This window comes from Cydia amplana, chromosome 20 (genome assembly GCF_948474715.1).
Source record: "Cydia amplana chromosome 20, ilCydAmpl1.1, whole genome shotgun sequence".
Taxonomy (NCBI): domain Eukaryota; kingdom Metazoa; phylum Arthropoda; class Insecta; order Lepidoptera; family Tortricidae; genus Cydia; species Cydia amplana.
Genome location: NC_086088.1, coordinates 3810541 through 3828655, shown reverse-complemented (window position 1 = coordinate 3828655; position 18115 = coordinate 3810541). Strand labels below are relative to the sequence as shown.

The 18115-nt window shown below is 36.8% G+C and overlaps 1 protein-coding gene across 1 annotated transcript in view; it reads left to right on the top strand.

Moving 5' to 3' along the window:
* The window catches only part of LOC134657546 (rho-related BTB domain-containing protein 1), a 30553-nt gene extending 17984 nt beyond the window's left edge, over window positions 1-12569 (top strand). The window contains exons 11-20 of the mRNA XM_063513122.1: window positions 277-414; window positions 990-1013; window positions 3113-3226; window positions 3767-3937; window positions 5665-5852; window positions 8696-8756; window positions 9392-9534; window positions 10971-11092; window positions 11722-11821; window positions 12295-12569. Of these exons, the coding sequence (XP_063369192.1) occupies window positions 277-414; window positions 990-1013; window positions 3113-3226; window positions 3767-3937; window positions 5665-5852; window positions 8696-8756; window positions 9392-9534; window positions 10971-11092; window positions 11722-11804 (1044 nt within the window). The 3' untranslated portion in view covers window positions 11805-11821; window positions 12295-12569. The remainder of the gene's footprint in view (window positions 1-276; window positions 415-989; window positions 1014-3112; window positions 3227-3766; window positions 3938-5664; window positions 5853-8695; window positions 8757-9391; window positions 9535-10970; window positions 11093-11721; window positions 11822-12294) is intronic.
* The last annotated feature ends 5546 nt before the right edge of the window (window positions 12570-18115 follow it).

Sequence of the window (18115 nt, the reverse complement as noted above, 5' to 3'; positions counted from 1 at the left end):
TCAAAACTGAAATTGAACTTTATGCATATGCACGTAGGTCTATGTTGCTCTGTGGTCTGTGACTGATTAATCCGTCTTTGGCGTTGGACCTGCGGTGCGGATATATCGGTCATTGGCGTCCAAAAGGTTAAAAATACTGGGGTATTTCTCATGTGTGTGTTACCCCGTGAAGATGGCATGTGTCATATCTACTACTATATTTAGTGTGTGTGCCAAAAACTTATTATTGGTATTTTATAAAGCTAAGATGCACTAAATAACCTTACATACTTCCAGTGCGACAAAATCCAACACGCAACATCTGCAACACAGACCATAGTGACTATGAGCAAACTGATCTCGCAGACAGTCATGCAAGAAATCATCAACTTCGTATACTCGGGCACGCTCGACGGAACGGCCTTCAAACAACAGGTACTAAAACATACTCTATTACTAAAGTTTTAAAGTTGGTTTCCCTTTGTCGCTTAAGCTTCGATTTCTATATATTTTTAAATAAACTCTGCTCCATTCGGGGTCATCCATAAATTACGTGACGCCATTTATTTTACCCCTTCTCCTTGTCACACCTGGTCACATTTGGCAACCCCTTTCGTCGTAGTGTGACGTCACGTGTTTGGAAATTTAGTTTTCAACGAAATCATAAAATATAATTTTAATAAAAATATTTGTAAAGCAACATTATACATTTAAAGATACAAAACCGATGAGGAATAAAAATTTCACGAATAAAATCGATATGTCATTCCAAAAACTAATTAGTTAACTGTACAGCGAATTAAGAAAAAAACAATGTATTAGTGAAATAAAACTATGGAAACGGATTATATCGCGTATAAACATGTCACCCTATTTACCCTTGACCCCTTCCACCTAAGCGTGTGATGTAATTAATGGATGGCCCCTTTTGACACGTGCTTAAGCTCTCTGTTATTAAAATTAAACTATAATTAATTATTAATATAATTATTATTAACACTGTTCTGCAGTCCGCTGCAATTGGATTATTACTGGTAAACATTATTATAATAAATAACGCATAAATCATGATTTATTTAATTTTATGCCTTAAACATTCAAAAACATAGTTCACATATTTTATTATATTTATTTAATAATATAATTATGTTGTTGCACTGGTTTGGTGTTGTGTTTTTATCATGTTTTAATCATCACAGCAACTTTGCTATTTCTTCAACGATTGCTTATAAAATGTTACCCATTTAATTTCACTACGTCAGCCGGGTTAATTGCGTTCATGGGATAAATGCGTTTTCACCTGAAGTTAAACCTGCAGTTACCATGGTTACCAGTACAATTTGACACTGGGTTAACGGTTTAACTTCTTAACCACGGGTTAGCGGGGTTGGGGTCGTGCAAGTGGCGCTAAAAGAAATTGAATAATTTATGGTTGAGTACCCATTCAACTTTGCCGTGAACGCATTTAACCCAATTTCACTGATATTATAACCCAAATTTAGAGTCAACTGCCTTAGCATTTTATAACTTTATTAGTCGTAACTATGAAATCGCGTTTTCACCGAGGAAGCAATGGGGTTGGCCGCTCAAAGTTTTATACAAGCTTTTATTTGACTTGCACGTTGTAAATTTGTCCAACTTCCCGATTTCCGAATAAGCTGAATTTGCGATAAAAGCTTGTATCAAAAATTAAATTTTTGCCAAAAGCTTTTTACTGATGCTGTCTGAATTAGGTATCTCCTGTCACGCCTTTTTTGGATTTGTATGTTATGGGAGACTGTATTTTCTCCCCCATTTTTCAATATTACCTGTTTCTCGTTTCTACCTTTTTTACATTGAAGGTAGTTTTAATAGACTTATATTTTTTTTTATATTTTCTTCAATCTGCATTTGCCAAGTGTTTTAGCATCTAGTTATCGTTATAAACAAAAGTTATTAGTTTATCAGTTCGATGTTTAATAATCATTGACATCATGTTAATAAAATCATCAATTTGAGCCCTTAGAAATTTATACACTCGTGGACAAATTTAGAGAAACGCAAAAAAAGTTTAATTACTAATTTTGTTATTATGTACTTTAGGTTCTAAATATGCTAATCTAGCCAGTAAACTTTTTTTTTGCGTTCCTCTGAATTTGTCCATGAGTATATTTCAATCGATGGATGAAGATTCATACATATTTGTAGTAGGTATTTTGCTAATGTAAAACACATCTTCCCCACACCGCATTAGGTATGATTGACCTCATTCCCTATCTTGGTGTAGTTTTTTTATGATTTAATATAGCTACTAAAAGTTTAGTGGGGGTGAAGCTATCGGGTGGGGGAACCCTTCCCTTTTTTAGGTTTTCGTAAATAACTAGTAAATGGTGGCTTATAGCAAAAAATGTTCTGACGCATAAGTAATCTACATTAAATTTTCTACAAAAAAGATTCTGTACACTTTTTCGGTAGGATCAATATTTAATGTGATATAGAGGGAGGAAGATGGACAATAAAAAATAGTATTTCTTAAAGAATGGCTGTAACTCCCTTTTATAAACCCCCCTCGTGCGGCAATATACCTCGAAATGGACGCTCTCCGACAACCGCGCATGCGGCAGCCGCCATTTTTAATATTTTCAATATTAAACATGGCGGCTGCCGCGCGGCGCGAAAATATATAATATTGCTCTGCCGCATATACAAAAATATATAGCCTCGTGCCGCTCAATGTACATTAGGATGTACACTCAGTTTCGATGGAATGTCAACCTTAATTAATAACAAAGTAGGTAGCATTTCATTTGTCTCGTAAAATTCTCGAACATAAGAAATTCGACCCAATTGAAAACACAACAAGATTCAAACTTCCTTGGCTATAATATGGTGGGCGGCACGAGGATAGACTAGGAATCCTCTAGACGGAGTTTAGAGCAATTATTTCATGAAACCGATGCTGCCAAAAATACTGGGGTGCGGGGGACGAGGTGAGCGAGTCCCGTGCCGTGATTGGTCCGTTCAAAGACGGACGTCACACAAAGACACTTTGACTCGAAAATGGAGTAAAACTACCGTATATTTGTGGGTAGCGCTACTATGCTCAGTCTGGAGGATGTCTTGTCTGTGTGTACAAGTATGTTATGTTGTACAGGAGATACGCCAAGCGGCAGAGCTGCTCGGCTTCCATGAGCTGACGAAGCTCACGCAGTTCATACTGGACCAGCACCTGCTGTTAGACAAGGTGTTCATGCAGAAGTTTCACATGGTAAGTCTACATACAACACCATTGACATCTTATGGCTCACACGATGACCCAGCGAAATAGTAATTTTTATGCACTTATGAACATTTTCATGGCGCGCTGTTTTATCATGATTATAATACATTGTATAAACGAAACGTAAAAAAAACGACGAAAAGAGAAAAATGGCTGTGATATACGGACAGGCAGACGGACATAACAAAACTAAAGTTTTTGCCATTTTGGCTACGGAAACCTTTGTGACATTTGCGCCGAAAAAAATGCCTTGCATCTTCGCGCCTTTAATGGATTTTGATACCTATACTTAACTATATACATCGTCTTGTATGATGTGATCGTTTCGCAAAAAAGGTTTTTATAAGTTCCCCATTTTCAATATTCATTGTAACGTTTCATGTTTTAACGTAAGCAGGTGCGAAAAATGTATGGAAGTTTTTAAAATAAAAGCTTTTCTTAATAGGATCAAAAAGCTCGCGTTTCTGAGTATTCAACTATTATAAGTGTACTTTTTCTAATTACTTATAGGTAATGTGTCTTTTTTAGCCAATACCACAAAGGCTGCGAGAAATGTACGTCGAGCGGAACCTCTTCGCGGACATTACCTTCGACCTGGACGACGGTATACATCTGGCTCACAGGGCCATTCTCATGGCTCGGTGTGACCCTATGAAAGCCATGTTTCAGGGGCACTTCAGAGAAAGCACTAGCAGAGTGGTAAGTAATACCCTATTTCACGTAAAACTTGGCGTGCTAGTAGTCACAATAACTAAGAGCAGTTTCTTCTTTCTAACAAACACAAATATCAATGCGAAAGACAAACAAATTCTGACTGCTTCTACCTGGACGACGGTATACATCTGGCTCACAGGGCCATTCTCATGGCTCGGTGCGACCCCATGAAAGCCATGTTCCAGGGGCACTTCAGAGAAAGCACTAGCAGAGTGGTAAGTAATACCCTATTTCACGTAACACAATAGCTGAGAAAAGTTTTTCTTTCTAACACAAATATTAATGCGACAGACAAAGACAAATAAATTCTAACTGCTTCAACCTGCGGGCTCAGCACGGTTACATTTTTATCGACTATCACTATGCCCGTCACTTTCGCACTTACATACTTGTTAGAACGTGACAGGCGGTGATAAACGATAAAAATGCGACCGTGCTACTAGGGCTGGACGACGGTATACATCTGGCTCACAGGGCCATTCTCATGGCGCGGTGTGACCCCATGAAAGCCATGTTCCAGGGGCACTTCAGAGAAAGCACTAGCAGAGTGGTAAGTAATATGCCCCACTAGCTTTTGCCCGCGACTTCGTCTGCGTGGAGTTAGTAATTTGGGTAGCTTATTTTTTATCCAATCTGCTTTTTATCGATTCTCGGTACAAAGTTCCACCCCCCTTTTCACCCCCTTCTGGGATAAAAACTACCCTATGTCCTTTCCCGGGACTTAAACTATCTCTATACCAAATTTCAACTAAATCGGTTAACCGATTTAAGCGTGAAGAGGTAACAGTTAGACAGACTGACAATCTCACTTTCGCATTTATAATATTAGTATGGATGTCACGTAAAACTTGGCGTGCTGAGGTCACAACAGCTAAGAAAAGTTTTCTCTTTCTAACAAACACTAATATCAATGCGATTGACAAAGACAAACAAATTCAAACTGCTTCTACCTGGACAACTGGATACATCTGGCTCACAGCGTTATTCTCATGGCGCGGTGTGACCCTATGAAAGCCATGTTTCAGGGGCACTTCAGAGAAAGCACTAGCAGACTGGTACGTTCTAATCTCATATCCAGAATTACAGTAAATTTACATCGGTTGGAAAAACAATTAGTAATTTAGACAAAAGTTTTCATCACACATACTCATCAAGCGGTGGTATTTGACGCAGGTTAAGCGGGAGTACAGCCAAGTTTCTCTCGTTTGAACGTCATTATCCTGGCGCATTTCGTCATTCATGTGGTGCAATAAATAATTGTTATGGTGTTTAAGTAATTTTTATGGCGCGTTAAGTCATTATTATGCATTTTAAAGTCGTTATTTGTAATCATTTAATGGTGCGTTGCTTTTAGGGTTCCGTACCCAAAGGGTAAAAACGGAACCCTAATACTAAGACTCCACTATCCGTCTGTCTGTCACCGTCTGTCATTCAATATCTCATGAACCGTGATAGCTAGAAAGTTGAAATGTTCATGTTGTTGTTGCCGCTATAACAACAAATACTAAAAAGTACGGAAAGTATGGAACCCTCGGTGGGCGAGTCCGACTCGTTCTGTAGAATCTGTTTTGAGCTATTTTTTTCAACTGTACAAATATAAGTTCGCCTTTGTACTGCCTATCCTGTGCCATAATATTTGTGTTCTGTGTTTTGTACAATAAAGAGTTTATACATACTTACATACATACATAAACAATCCAACCTTTTTTCAGATCTCATTCCCCGGCGTGAAAATGTACGCGTTCCACATCCTACTCTGCTACATCTACTGCGACCACATTCCCGTGGTGGAACCGACTCGTTGTGTGGAACTGCTGGAACTGGCTAATCGTCTGTGCATGAACCGTCTGGTTAACCTTGTCGAGGCGAGAGTTATCGATCGACTACGGCATCAAGACAGGTAACTAAAATTAAATCAAATATCTGTTTTGGGTAAATCACTTTTTATTTGCCACTCTTTGAAAATGTACGCGTTCCACATCCTACTCTGCTACATCTACTGCGACCACATTCCCGTGGTGGAACCGACTCGTTGTGTGGAACTGCTGGAACTGGCTAATCGGCTATGCATGAACCGTCTGGTTAACCTTGTCGAGGCGAGAGTTATCGATCGACTACGGCATCAAGACAGGTAACTACAATCAAATCAAATATCTGTTCTGGGTAAATCAATTTTTATTCGCCACTCTTTGAAAATGTACGCGTTCCACATTATACTCTGCTACATCTACTGCGACCACATTCCCGTGGTGGAACCGACTCGTTGTGTGGAACTGCTGGAACTGGCTAATCGGCTATGCATGAACCGTCTGGTTAACCTTGTCGAGGCGAGAGTTATCGATCGACTACGGCATCAAGACAGGTAACTACAATCAAATCAAATATCTGTTCTGGGTAAATCAATTTTTATTCGCCACTCTTTGAAAATGTACGCGTTCCACATTATACTCTGCTACATCTACTGCGACCACATTCCCGTGGTGGAACCGACTCGTTGTGTGGAACTGGCTAACCGGTTGTGCATGAACCGTCTGGTTAACCTTGTCGAGGCGAGAGTTTCATTTCATTTCATTTCATTTATTTAACATTAAAAGTCATGTGCATTACAGAAGATGTTAGTAGAATGTAGTCAGTACATGACACCCGGGTAGGGCGCGTAATGTTAGTACTTATGAGGTACCCAATTTCCTACTTATATATGTATATGTATTTTATTCTAGTGAGTATACCAATTATAATGCATGCATATCTAATTTAACTAAACACTTAAAATAATGTTCGAGAAATTAAATTCTGTATTAAATGTCATTTTCGGTTACCAAGGTTATTAATATTATACAAACACATATCTAGGTTTATTTTTAAATGTCAAAGTTAATAAGGTTATCGAGAGTTATCGATCAAGATAGGTTAACTAAAATTAACCCGTGGAGTGCCCTACCAAGACACGTGTGCTTGTAACTAGTATAGGAGTTCCATACTACGGTAATTCTGGGGCGTTCCACGGGTTAAATCAAATATCTGTTTTGGGTAAATCAGTTTTTATTTGCCACTCTTTGAAAATGTACGAGTTCCACATCCTACTCTGCTACATCTATTGCGACCACATTCCCGTGGTGGAACCGACTCGTTGTGTGGAACTGCTGGAACTGGCTAACCGGCTGTGCATGAACCGTCTGGTTAACCTTGTCGAAGCGAGAGTTATCGATCGACTACGGCATCAAGATAGGTAACTACAATTAAATCAAATATCTGTTTTGGGTAAACCAATTTTTATTTGACACTCTTTGAAAATGTACGCGTTCCACATCCTACTCTGCTACATCTACTGCGATAACATTCCCGTGGTGGAACCGACTCGTTGTGTGGAACTGCTGGAACTGGCTAATCGGCTATGCATGAACCGTCTGGTTAACCTTGTCGAGGCGAGAGTTATCGATCGACTACGGCATCAAGATAGGTAACTAAAATTAAATCAAATATCTGTTTTGGGTAAATCAATTTTTATTTGCCACACTTTGAAAATGTACGAGTTCCACATCCTACCCTGCTACATTTACTCCGACAACATTCCCGTGGTGGAACCGACTCGTTGTGTGGAACTGCTGGAACTGGCTAACCGGTTGTGCATGAACTGTCTGGTTAACCTTGTCGAGGCGAGAGTTATCGATCGACTACGGCATCAAGACAGGTAACTAAAATTATATCAAATATCTGTTTTGGGTAAATCACTTTTTATTTGCCACTCTTTGAAAGTGTACGCGTTCCACATCCTACTCTGCTACATCTACTGCGACCACATTCCCGTGGTGGAATCGACTCGCTGTGTGGAACTGCTGGAACTGGCTAATCGGCTATGCATGAACCGTCTGGTTAACCTTGTCGAGGCGAGAGTTATCGATCGACTACGGCATCAAGACAGGTAACTACAATCAAATCAAATATCTGTTTTGGGTAAATCAGTTTTTATTTTCCACTCTTTGAAAATGTACGCGTTCCACATCCTACTCTGCTACATCTACTGCGATAACATTCCCGTGGTGGAACCGACTCGTTGTGTGGAACTGGCTAACCGGTTGTGCATGAACCGACTGGTTAACCTTGTCGAGGCGAGAGTTATCGATCAAGATAGGTAACTAAAATTAACCCGTGGAGCGCCCTACCAAGACACGTGTGCTTGTAACTAGTATAGGAGTTCCATACTACGGTAATTCTGGGGCGTTCCACGGGTTAAATCAAATATCTGTTTTGGGTAAATCAATTTTTATTTGCCACTCTTTGAAAATGTACGAGTTCCACATCCTACTCTGCAACAACATTCCCGTGGTGGAACCGACTCGTTGTGTGGAACTGCTGGAACTGGCTAACCGGCTGTGCATGAACCGTCTGGTTAACCTTGTGGAGGCGAGAGTTATCGATCGACTACGGCATCAAGATAGGTAACTACAATCAAATCAAATATATATTTTGGGTAAAGATAAGATAAAAGATAGTTTATTCAAGTAGGCATATTACAATGCGCTTACGAACGTCAAATAAAGCTACACCGGCTCCAACCCTACACCTCTGCCTCAAGAAGATTTTAATCCCCTCTCAATTGGAGGAGGGTATCCCAATATGGGACCGGCAACAAACTCGGCGGGACACATCTTTTCAAAACATTACATCTTGTAATTAACATGCATGACTGAATCATATACATCATATTATAGGCTGCGCTGAAATTAATTTTCTTGTTCACAGATTATGCGGAGAAGACGATCAAATTGTTGAAATAGTACTTTCGTTGTTGGAGCCTGTCAAGGTACACATTAGTTACTTTAACCTTCCATGTCCCGAGTTACTTTTAAAAGGACAAAAGCAAAAGACTGCAAAAATGACTGGGTTTTTACGTTGGTAAAAAGGGTAAAAAAAATACTTTATGTTATTAAAAGCCAAAAATGTAATCAAATATTTCTGTGTGTCTCCTGGGTCACATTTGAAAAGTATTATGTTAAAGGATATGGTTAAAAGCTGAAATATCTTAAATTGAGGGGAATTTAATGTTTGTATGTATGTATGTAAACACACTATTGTACCTACATAAGACAGGTTAAGATACAATGTAACAGAAAGTATTTATTTTGTCTCCTGGCTTTTTTCGTTTTATTCATTATGTTTTTGTTTTATGCTTATGGGATAAATTAAGTTATTAGAACTTTAACAATGTTGCAAGTGTTGCAACACTTGCGACCTAAATTAATATGACTCAAAATTTTATATTGTCTCTAATTTTCAATCTGCCTTAAACCAATCCAATTGGGACTTGAATATCCTCATATTGGTGCCTATGTGTGACTGATGTGTGACATGACAATGTATGACTATTACTGAATAAATGATATGATCTGATATGGGCGACAGTGGGACATACTGTTGATAATTCTAACTTTTTTCCAGTTGCACAACGCACACAACCTAGCAGACTGGTGCGTGTGGCGTCTGTGCGGCGCGTACGACCGCGTGTGCCGCGCGCGTGCGTTACGTCACATCGGTGCTGCGTCTAGGGACTACCTGTCGGAGAACCGCTGGCCGCCGGTGTGGTGAGTCCCCTACAATTCCTTATAATAGGAATGTAACAAAAAAACAGCATACATTAATAAATACACACTAAAAACAGACCCACATACATTGATATAGTATAAAGAACTGGATACCCAATCAGCCGCCAAAAATGGCCCCACAAAAGTGATGTCAAAACAGATCATGCATTACTTTTTCGTTTAGTCTTGTTTGAAACGCTCAAATGTGAAGTTGTCAACAATTACGAAATGTGCCGTTAAAATATGTAAAAATAACAATGATAAAACAAGGAAAAAGGATGGAATACATTTCTTTCGGTTAGTTCTTTGGATAGCATTACATAATTTATGTAATCTGGTGGTAATTTTATGGTTTTGAATAAATTAATTTGTTAGTACCAAAGAAGGGATGTTAAGGAACAAAAATCTAATGAGTCGATGTGAGGTCAATATTTTTTTATATTTTTATATGGAATTCATAAGAAATAATATTATGTTTAAATTCAAGATTTCCAAGAAAACCTATGCGACGTGCAAAGTGGACTGCTATTTAATTATAGCAAGAGATAGGGGTGATGCAGTTTTAAACAAGGCAAAACGGCACTTGTGTGTTCGGCCCATTTCCCTGTTTCCGACATATACACCACCAATAAGGGCTTATATCGACTAACTGTAAATGCTAAACCTGTCGGAACACAGTGACAACCACAGGATTTTTTTTATAAAGTATAGGTAGACTTTATAAAAAAAATCCAATCAGTATCTAAATGTCCCCGTGCACCCGCGCTATGAGTAAATGTAGATCTTAAATACACAGTTATTTAATAAGTAGAATTTGTTTCAAGGAAATTAGTATTTAAAGACGTATACTTACGAATTAAAAATTTAATTTGTTTGAATTTGAACCACGAATTAATTTTATTTGAGCTCCCGATTAAATTAAATTTGTTTTATTTATTACTTCAATTGGTTTTCCTGTACAGTAATACATATTAAAGTGTACCAAAGTGACTCCATTCGTTCATTATTCTCGTTTGACGTTGTTTGACGTAAATACGTTACGTTTAGTGCCATCGGACTAAATTTTTTAACAGTGTTGGTACTTATGTTTGCAAATTTGACACTTAATGCTTACGACATTAAGCTCTTTTCTGTACGAAACATTTATCTTGACTCAAAATTTACGTAAGCGTTTTTATCATCAATGCAAATGGTGCGAAACGTCATTGGGATCCACATTTCTTGACGTTTTTGTTCTGCTTTGTGTGTCTATTTCTTTTATATTAAGTCAGTGCCCACATAACATACACAATAACAGACAACAGGAACAGACTAAAACAGCAAATAAAGAAGCGAGTCGGTAATACCATTTTATTTTTTACTTTTATTTCGTCTTTACTTATTCCTATATTAAAGAATGTTATAAATCAATAACTTATATTAAATTTCTATTTTAGGTATGTGAAAGAATACGACTTCTACCAGAAGTGTGTGACGGAGCAATCTAAAGAACAGAAAGAGATTCGACCCGCTACTTCGGTGCAAGCGAGCCAGCAGACAGGCTGTCTCTGTTTCACCAGTGAGTTCTACTAAATTTTTAAATTTTTAGTCATTAAAGACTAACAATCTTAAAAGTCTGACAATCGTAAACTCGAGGAACATATGGTTAATGAACTTTAATCTCTTACTTGTTACCATTGGAATGTCTCCTGGGTCACTTTTGAAAAATATGACTTGAGTGTGCAGTCCAACAGATAAAAGAAGTATTATTTAAGAGTGGGAAAATTAGATCGATTGTATTTTGATATTTGTCTCCTGGGTCACTTTTCAAAACTATAACTTTAAAGTGACCAATCAACCATTTAAATGTATGGTTTGAGTAATGATTGTAGATTAACTTAATTGTTATCATGCAAATATTGTCTCCTGAGTCACCATTGTAAAGTATTAGGTACATTTTCAGTCTATGAAGTGTCATTAATTATTATACAAGTGTCATTATTATCAGCCTTTTATCACCTACTACTGAGCCTATAGGCCTTTCTTCGAGTACGCCACTTGTCCCGGTCCTGAGCTAATCTCATCCAGAAGTGACCCAGAATCTTCATGTAAGCCTAAGGGCCGGTACAGACGGACTGCAACTTGTTAGGGGTCTAAGAGAGTTGTTGTATGCAGTAGATTTGTTTGTATTGATATATTTTCTCGCAGGTAAGACTCGGCGTGAGAGCGATATCGCGACGCCGGAGTCAAGCGCGCTGTGCCGCCGCGAAACACCTCACCAGCCGCTCTGACCCATGCCGTGCTGGAGGTAACTGTTAGGCGATCGGCATATAACCAGTTCTACCAACCACAAATTAGGAACTAATCAATATTCAATGTCACTGATTAGCGTAGTATGAAACTTCCTTTACAAAAAGTTGCGGACGTTTTGACAGTGACAGGCGGTTTGGTGCAACTGATACTTAAGTCACCTATTTTAGTAGCACAAACATTACAATCACCACATATTGGCGCTTTCATACTTACTTTAATTGCGTCTGTTTACGGCCTGTACTCATAATGACTAACTTGAAACTTGAAAGTACCTAATTTAATCATTGAAAATAGCAGTTTAAATAAATACTGTTTTTTTCCTGCATTCATTGATTGTAGATCATTTTATATAAGTTTGACATTTAAAATAACACTAGTCTGGGCTATCAAAATCGCTGCCAACTTAACTTGATCTAACTCTAGTATTTTGTCTATTAGTTCTTATACATATATACGTATTGTCCACAGGTCTCTCCGCTACGCTGTGTTACTACCAGTGTCAATGTGTTTTATGACAACCATACTGACTATACTCATACTTTTCCACCTTTACAACTAATATAACACGCGGTAGACATAGTTTACCTAGACTACGCACTCTACTCTAGCGACACAGACTGCTATAATTATGTCACCAATGTCACCACCTAGGTGTAAATTGCACTAAGAATCATTGAAGTTTTCGACATTGGAAAGGTAAATCAAAAATTAGCTTCAGAATGTAAGTAGACAAAACGAACATTGGGTTGGTTTTTCTGTCTCGTAAGCCAGGGGAGTTTTTTGTCAAGATTCTCTCAAAAACTCCTATAGGAGCATGTATTATAATACATGCTAATCAATTGAAATGCGTGGAACTATCTCAAAAGTCGCGAATTTAATAAATACAATCTCTAGTAATACTAAGAAACAAAAAGAAAATAACGGCTTGAATGAGTGACCCTGGCGACACAACTGTGGCAGAAACTACAAAAAAATTGAATCAGCCCAAGAAGTGAAATAATTTTTAGATCTTTCTAGATTGTTTGTTTATTTGTTTTGTCTTTCCACTGTCGATATAAACGCACATACAAAATGAGCTAATTTAACCTATTAAGAAAATAGTAAACTCCTTTAATTTAATACTTTTTTAACAAAAAAATTAGATCTTTTTGATATAACAATGTTCATTTCCTTGAGGTCACGAGACGATCACATACGAATTGACAACTACTAAAACTAAAACTTCGAACGATGTAATTTTGAAAGTCAAAATTTTTGCCGTATTAAACAGCGTCGCGCGCGGATCAGAAGAGACCATGCAGTCGGTGCTCTGGTGGAAGATCCTCAAAGAAGGATAGAAACTTGTCGAGCATTTGTTTGACTTAATAATAGGTAAATACTTGAGTACCGTTTAAAATAATTTCACATAACAGTTGATTCAAAAGTGATTGTCTAGTGACTTTCCCAAACAATCATACTTACCTATTTGAAAACCGATTTATCATTATCACCTAATGCTTAGCGTAAGGATCGCCATTAATCGAAGAAAAGTGATCATTTGTGTGATTTTTAATCTCTAGGCTAGTTTTTGGCTGCCTTCAAAGTTAGCGGTCACGTATTGTAAATATTGGAGCGTAAAAGAAAATGAAAGCACCACTACGTCCACTACATTGAAAGTTTTAAAAAATTTCGTTGACTCGAACTTTACAAATGTGCAAGTGGGAAAGTTTCCAAAAAGTTTAAGTACTCTGAAATTTCAGAAAACAAACATTTTTTTTTTCATTTTGGAAATTGAATATTTCAATTTCTATTGGGTATGTCCGAAGTTGGTGGTGGGGCGGACACACATGCGACGCCAGCGCACGACGTGGCGAAAATATAAATGTACGTGGGACATTTTCATACTATCTGAACAGCCCCATAGGGCATAATCCGTCCACGAGCGTATATTTCAATCGTAGGAAAAAAAACCATTAAATTTTGATTGCTCAATGATTTCATTTATCAATTTTGTTCGTTGTTCGAGAAAAACGCTAATGGACGGAATAGTCCCTATGACGGAATTAGCCACGTTGACCTTAATATATCATCCAAAAGGTGTGGAGGTAGGTTTTTGCTTGGTGCTTTTTTTCTTAGGTGTTATATTAAATTCAGGATTTTGACGTTTACTACTACGGATCGAACTTGATAAGAAATGTATGGTTATAGGACCTATCTTAATTTAAATTTCAAAGGAACCGACACTTTGTACCTTTACAACAATTTGTAACGCCTGTCACCTACATACAGGGTGTTTCCTGTAACAGCAGCAATAAATTAAACTGTAGGCTGTATTCCTCAAACTGACCAATATTTAAAATAAAATAATAAAAATAAAAATAAAAATAGTTTTATTTGCCAAAAAGTTTACAGGTTTTACTTAACCTATGACTGCCACACTAGGCTACGCCTGTATTGTGTAGTCAGATTGAATTTGTTCAGCAACTTTTGAAAATAACTCATGTTTTGATTTTTATTACACTTTACAAGTTTATTCTAAGACGTAATGTATGTATTGCTAATTTTGTTATGTTTAAAGCGTGACAAGCGACGTCAAACCCACTGATGTCAGCGTACATTGAGGGCAATATTTATTTTGTATGAAAAAGAGGAATTCTAAAGGATTCATAATTTTTTAAAGTTGCTGAACAAATGTTGGTCAGTTTGAGGAGTACAGCCTTTAGTTTAACTCTGTTACAGGAAGCATCCTGGATATGTATAAAGGTATAACTCGTGTTCCTTTATACAGGTTGTCTCATAAATAATGGCAAGGATCAATAAATATATTTTAATTCGTTTTTGTTGTTTGGTGGTCCTGTTTGATCCCCCAAGACGTCAACTGACGCGCGCGGGTACAGCCCAAAATCAACTTTCGTGCATTCCAATAAGGTTCACGGTCACGCGCTGGACAGTGCACACGCACTAGCTACGTGGCGGTCAAAGGACGAGACGAAATAAGGAGTTATAAACTCTTTGTTGACCACTTTTAACTCTTCCAGGCATAGTACGATTTATCGACCACGTACGCGTCAATATATTTTCAACTTTAGCATTCCGATTTAAGGTTCAAATTAAATTGCACTTTCGAGAAATGTGCCTATCCACAGCACATTGATTGACTGATTGTGCTCAAATGAATCATCAGAGCTGGATTAATTGGATTTTTTTGGGGAAACCTTGTAGATTGGTGCGGCCTGGGAAAGAGTGAAAATAATCATGCGAGCGTTTGAAGTCATACAATTTGCTCATTAAAAACCAACCGTACAGTATGACCACAATTTTTGAGACACCCTGTATTATGATCCTACCTCTTATGTAATTAATTAATTAATTAATGTATTATTTACTAATTAACAAATAACTATTATTGTACGAGTATTCTATATTTCTAGAATGTACTGCACTTGTAGGCGTAGATTAAATAATAGAGTTTAATATAGACAAGGGAATTAATATAAATGTGAAGACCGCCATCTGTTAGATTATGAAAGGATTAGAATGGTAAAATTTGTTTTAAGTTAGTAATTGGAATCATAATTTAAATATCACTATAAATGTATTGGCTGCCATCTGTCAATTGTTTTAAGATTTTAATGTCACAATGTATTTGACGGACGAAAAATATACAGGCTGTTGCTTTCGAAATTATCGGACCGATATTATGAATTTTGTTCAACAATTTATTAAGTAAGTACCTACTAATTATTTCTATAAATATTACAACAGTATTTTTAAATTAAATTAAGCTTGTAAAGCTGATGACGTGGAGGTGTATATATTACATAAAGTATGTGACATGAAAGTATCGAAAGCAAAACCTTGTCTTGTGATGAAATTGGCAGATCAGTTACAAAATACCCTTCGTTCGTTATTAATTGATATTGATATTATTTACTTGTAATAATAACATTTGTGTAAGTTACGCTTTATTAGACTTGGTAGTAATCGCGAGTGTAAATAAGACGATGTTTGCAAGTCAGACATGATTAACCATTTTTAAAAACGTGATGGAAAGTTTACGCATCTGCGTTAAGTATTATTTTGTATGGGTTTTTGAGTTTCCAAAACGTCCCGCTTGGCGCGTCATTCAAAATTCCATACAAAAATAGACATAACGCCAACGCGAACGCTCGTAACGATAGCGTGACGAGCGATGGCGAATGAAATTTAGATACACTAGGGGTTCTGATTTATTTACACTCGCGTATACTAGCTTGTCTTTGTATAATCATTTGTACTCTTATATTACGTATTTATTATGCATTTATTATGGCTTAGTAAGCGTAAGTATTACGTAGTCTGTGATAAGGTTATATTTAACGAAAACTGTGATCGGTATGGTCTAACCACGCGAATGTTATGTAAATTTTGTGCAGTTCATGTTATAACTTATGTCTTGCCAAACCAATAGGTGTTTTAATGTATGGAAAAATAAGTGTATTTTACTTTGTGTTGGATTTTTTTTCTCGGAATCGTTAGCCACTTGATCACTACTTAAAAATACACACAATAATGTTCGTGTTCACGTGACAGACATACTGGAAAATAAATAAATAAACCTTTTAATTTTATAATAGGAAATGCTAACGATTGAGATAAAGAAAAAACAGGAGAGAGCAATGTAACTGGGTCACTTTCATGGTAATTACAAACATATAATGACCCGTTTCATTGAACTTGAGTATATATATAAAAATACCTACCTGCAATTGCTATTCCTTGGTAAAATTTCCTGTGTAAAACTGTGATTTTGCATTATAAATGCAGTTATTATGTTTTAGGAATTGAATGTTATCATGCCAAAGGTGTATTAAAGTGTCTTAAACAAAAGCTAATAAGCGAATATTGGGTAAATCAGTACGTCCTAAAAATATACCTACTGTAAAACTAAAACCCCTATTTGTGGACACCCTGTATAATGTGAACTGTGCATAATGATGGGTTACCAAACTTCTAATTAATCCATGGGATTGATAATTATTGTCTTTTTAATGGATTTTACAGTTCTATGGAATAAATGGAAAGTAGGTATCCGGGGGCGATTTCCAAATTTTTCATTTTCAATCTTTTCTAAAGTTCCTACTTAAAGAACACTTTCAATCTCGTGTTAACAAAACAAATATCTCGAGAATATTTTGAAGATACAATTACATTTTGTTACATTTAAATAATTGTAGTTTAAATTTTTACCGGCATTTTTTTTGTGAAAGACGTATGAAGTAGGTACAGCACGTAGTCAAAGAATTCAGTATCCGACCCATTTCGTACCTTGTCACAGTGACAATCAATATGAAAGTCGCTGTAGACCTCATACTATAGGCTACATGACTAATTTTCATTTATGGTATCAATTGATCGGGTTTGTTTTTAGGATCAAATATCTATATGGGACCCATTGTATTAAAGTAACACAAAAGTCAGAAATTGTAGTCAAAGGCCGACAGTCGCACTTCACTCGCGAAACGCTCTAAACAAAATTGTTCCTGAGTCATGGTTGTTTTCTATGTATTTAAGTATTTGTATATTATATATATCGTTGTCTGAGTACCCACAACACAAGCCTAGAGCTTACCGTGGGGCTTAGTCAATTTGTGTAAAATGTCCTCTAATATTTATTTATTTATTATTATTATAAAACGACAAGGGAACGTGACGTCAAGGTCTCTGGGAGCCCATCTTGTAGTATGGACAAAACAAGAAAATTGCGTTTTTGTCGGTGAAATACTGCGTTTATGTACCTATATAGTTGCTAATACAATATTTTTTTGGGTGAAATGTAAGGAATCGAATGGTACCCTTACTTTTATCGTTTTTGGAAGTTAAAAAAAAAAACTTAAATTTTGAATCTTTCAGGTCCTATATTTTTGTAATTTTTCAATATTTTATATTAATATCCACATTATTGTGATAAATTGCTCGTTTGCTATCTATCTTGCTAGATTTTGTTATAAAATTCAACATGTGTCATCACCCCTATTGCACTACTATTGTCACTGTCACAAGGTACAAAATGGGTCGGAGACTAAATTCTTTGACTGTACGTTCACGTATTTTTGAGACACGTTGAAAATGAATCACAGAGTGTGTTGAACGTTTCTAAATAAGAAAAGCATAAAAAATTTGGAAATGGCCAACCCATAGAGATGTTGTTTGTTGAGGTTTAGTAGACTGTTGCGACTAGTAAAGATGTTTCGTATATAAAGCTGGTCAAGCAAATCTTGTCAGTAAAAAAAGGCGCGAAATTCAAATTTTCTATGGGACGATATCGCTT